Source organism: Diadema antillarum, unplaced genomic scaffold (genome assembly GCF_040938485.1).
Source record: "Diadema antillarum isolate AM-2024a unplaced genomic scaffold, OU_Dant_1.0 seq00000382_RagTag, whole genome shotgun sequence".
Classification (NCBI taxonomy): domain Eukaryota; kingdom Metazoa; phylum Echinodermata; class Echinoidea; order Diadematoida; family Diadematidae; genus Diadema; species Diadema antillarum.
The window spans coordinates 600163-604550 of NW_027271380.1; the positions used below are offsets into that span (position 1 = coordinate 600163).

The window sequence follows — 4388 nt, forward strand, 5'->3', positions numbered from 1 at the left end:
ATTTTCGCTCATCTACGAGAACCGTTTGTTTGATATTTTCTAAGCCTTCAATTAAGCGTAGAGTAGCTTTGCCGTTGCTCTCATTTTAATAGTACGATATTGTTACTTAGCTGACATTCATTCCAACAGAGCAACGAGTTTTGATAGCCAGCTTTACCCTTACCTACTCAACGTGATAGATTTGGAAATACGACTCACGTGACAACATTAATATTGAAGGTCATGGCTAACTCGACATGAAAGCATTCTTAACGATACAGAAATAACATCACCGCACACAGAAAGTTATAGCTAATCCTTGAGCATTGCGTCACCTCTCTAGCGAAACTCCTAAATTTGTCGAGAAATTAAAAACAAGCGCTCGGCCTTGTCAAGAACAATTTCTAAACGATGCCGAGTATTGCTATTTCATATTTTTAGGCGTATTGAAATTCTAAGAAATACAAATTGTATTAAAGAAATATAAAGAAATTAGCTGCAACGACGTAGGTCGTTACAATATCTGGTATGTATGACTTCTACTGGGATTGCAAAATGGAATGGCCCTTTCCTTACTGGAAAGAACACAGTGTCCCGCAGTGTGTTCACAGTGTAGTCACATAGTAATGTGATGATTTCACAATGTTTGGTTTTCAGAGAGTTCACATGGCAATATTCTGTGGCAGACTGTGAATTGATGATTCACAATGAATTTAACAGTGAATTTAACAGTAACAACGAATTGAACAGTGTGAAGAGATTTCACACTGTGTTCACATTGAGTTCACATTGTGCTTCTCACAATGTGGGACACTGTGTTCTTTCCAGCAGGGTTATCCGAATCTCACTAAACTGAGGCTACTCTTTCAATTTGATCTGTATCACTTGTATCTTTGGGACACTGTGTAGTCGAAAAATTTCCCCGTTTTGTTAGATTCTTCCCCAGTGACGCGTGTCCAAATATGTTTCATTTTAATTTGCCTTCACGGGTGAAAGCTTGCACAAGTGTAGGCATGTTTATGTGGCGATCATCGGGAATCTATTCCCTTTTAAACTATCCTTATCATGGTGCGTGTTACCGTGGTGTTACCGGGTCCGGCACATATGGTGCTGAAAATTCAGGAACCTGCATGGATTATCCGGTTCGTACCGTTCAGTTGGATAAAAAAGCTATTCCATCAGTAGCAACTACTTATGACCAGAGATTCTACAAGCTGTTTTTCGCTTGCAAAGGCAAAAGTGATGAAAAATATCACAATCAACCACAATGATGTTGATAATAATTAGAGTATAAAATAATCATATTTAAGTGTGCCAAGTATCCATCTGATTAACCCACTTAACGGTTAAAAGGGACATATCGGTTAAAATATCCTTGCCCAATGATGCATGCTCCGTTCAGAATTCGAATCCGCGATCTGCTCTCTGAGGATTCAATACTACACCGCTACAACTAATTGCATTGATAAACCTCACACTTACACGTCGCGAGGGTCGAACCTACCCTTTCTTTGAACTGTTATTGATGTAGTGCTGCAATGCCCTATTCGTTTCGAATTTTGTCAGTTCAAAGTCTGTTGCCGTTTTGGGGTGCAAATGAACATAATTACAAGAATGCTCATATACTGAAATGCAAGCAATATACAACGCTTGGTTCATTGAGAGTCACGGAGAGTCACGGTGACAGTTCTGTCAGTTGTTCCACTTTCTGTTTGAGATATTCCTTTCACCTCAATCCGACGGCCATTCTCGACTGTCCAGGGGAGAACAGCCTTAAGACGTTGCAAGTACAACCTTTTCAGACGGGCGAATTCTGGTTGTCTCATTGTGAATATCACTGGTCCATACGACGTGATGTTTACTACGGTGACAAAGGACATGATGAACACATCCCGGCTAACATTGCACGAAGAACAGACGAGACCTACATTGGCCGTGATAAATATGGGAATCCAGGCGCAGAGATAGGTGACTACAAAGAGTACCAGATTAATTGTGCTTTTTCGTACGTTCTTGAAAGTGCGTTGTTGGTCATTAAGGGCGATGGCCTCCTTTCCACCCATAGGAGCTACGCGCTTCGCCTGCTGCCTGGCAGTGAAAATGATTCTCAGCTTCAAGGCGGTGGTGAGGATGATAGATGGTGCAAAACTTGAATCTAGGATCATCGTGATGAAGTCGCTGTTTTGGTCAAAAATATCATCAAGTGCGCAATTTGTATTCGTATTGCATGGATGGGTACGTTTAAAGGTTACATACCGTCCGGCTGTGACCCCGAACACAATACTACCAGTCCAAACAAGTCCAATGAGCCCCAGACATTTCTTCTCCGTGATAACGCGGGAGTACCAAAAGGGAAAACATATCTTCCAGTATGTCTCCAGGGTAACCAGCGTAGTATGGTAGAAGACGCTGGAGAACGCCGTCAATATCACTACGGAGAATCCAATGATTTGTTCCCGTGTGAAGTCGCACGCTTTCCTGGCTACGGCGCAGACGGCAACGCAGATGAGTTGGAAGAGAATGTGCGCCAAACCCATGGAAATCAAGAAGTAGTTGGTCATTACCCGGAGTGAGGGACGTCTTACAATGCACATAACAATGAACGCGTATGCCAAGATGTTTCCACCGCTTAAAAGGATCGCTATTACCTGTGCATTGGTGTAGACAAAACCTCCAACGTTAACAATTTTACATGATATGTTGGTGGTGTTATTCACAGAAGTTACAATCGTCGTTGCGTAAGATTGTGCCACTTGATAAGAACCGGTCGGCCATTTTTCCAATTCCATTGCTGCTGCCGCCATGGTGGGATAGAAGTACTCTTCCAAAATTGTTCTATTGAGTTTCCTTAAAGTTCATGCAATATAAACATCTGATGTTTCTCATGAAATTTTCAAAGCGGTTTAAGTATATCTAAAGAAGAGGGGAAATGGGGCGAAGAGACAAGTATTTCAATCTACGGCACAAAACTCGCAAGTTCGTAGTCACTGCATTTCAAAAAGATAGTGCTTGACGAGGTCCTGCCTAACAGTCGGTAATACCCGACGGAAATGGGTCCATCCAGTTTTCTCAGTCACTTCACTCTTGCTGATTTGATAGAACTGTGAGGATATCAGTTTATTCTCATCGAAACAGTCCAGGCATACACCGAATACGCTGGAGGAGGTTAGACACGCAGCGGATCATCCATTACCGCAGAAATTACCTTCACCCCGTGAACCTTCTCTCATTCACTCTGCTTAATTAGAAGGTGTCAGGTCAAAATATATCATCCTGTCATATTGTCACATATAAAGTCAGCAGTGTTTGCTTTTTTGTTCACTAACAAACAGACAATTCATGTTTCAATGATCATAGGTGCACTAACCTTACCGTCGTCTCATCGTCGCAAGGACACTATCCTCCGTTAGTGTGGCACTAATCACTGATGATATAACCGAGCATCCGACGCCACATACATCATCTAAGCCCCAGAAGTCAATGTAAATGTTAATGCCGTCTGACTCCGGTTGACCAAATGAGCTCTGCGGACGGACTTGCGTGAGGTTGCTTTTTATTCACCATTAACTGGCCGAGAAACTCAAGTACGCGTCACATTGTCAAATACAGGATATTGACGCGTTAAAACCGGCTTTGATTTATTCCTGAGTACAAAATGATGAAAAATACTAATGGACTGATCGGAAGAGATAAATCAGGTAATGCAAATGTGAGGACGGGTTTTTATTTCATGGGTTGTTGCTTTTATCGCTTTTATTATCTGTCGTTGATAAGAGGCTTTGTTGAAGTAAATATCGTTAAATCGTAGATGTCAGAGATCTCTTTGCAAATAACAATTTGCAGATAAATCATCCAGGTTTGACTTGCTGATGCAAATTCAAACAGCTTAGTGAATTATACATTATAGTGAAGGTGTCAAGTCAAATACTTTATTAGGGTGTGACTGCTTCAAAAATCCGTCAAAAATCCAAAAACAAACACCCCCAAAACACCCAAACACACATACAGACACCTTATCCAATTTCCAGATTGATAAATGTATATATATATATATATATATATATAATTATATATTAAGATTTATCGCAAAAAGAACTAACTACATCCTTGTTAACAAAGTTGAGATATTTCTGATTAAAGCGGCTGAAAACAAAAGAAGATAAAAAGAAATACAGGCTATTTCTAATCATAACTTCTAGAGTATTCCTTGTTATGTAACAAGTAAGGAATTCTCGCTATCGCCACTGACGTAAAAAGTACCCGGATGTGGCTTTTTCGTCAAGATTTAGTGCACTTCGTGGGCAAGGGCACTTCCGGCGCGGGGCATATTTTGCACAGCGCTAGCGTGCGCGTACGTGTACCTTACCAGTACTATATAGCGCCGCGCCGACCAGGGATACTAGTATACA

The 4388-nt window shown here is 41.2% G+C and overlaps 1 protein-coding gene across 1 annotated transcript; it reads right to left on the reverse strand.

Annotated features, from left to right (window-relative positions):
- Positions 1–1634: 1634 nt before the first annotated feature.
- On the reverse strand, positions 1635–2540 carry LOC139731637 (D(1A) dopamine receptor-like). The gene has a single exon (XM_071642528.1). The coding sequence runs from the start codon at positions 2538–2540 to the stop codon at positions 1635–1637; it is 906 nt and encodes a 301-aa protein (XP_071498629.1).
- Positions 2541–4388: the final 1848 nt, after the last annotated feature.

Excerpts from the sequence above, each read along its gene's own strand:
- LOC139731637 (XM_071642528.1), bottom strand. The coding sequence starts at position 2,540 with ATGACCAACTACTTCTTGATTTCCATGGGTTTGGCGCACATTCTCTTC.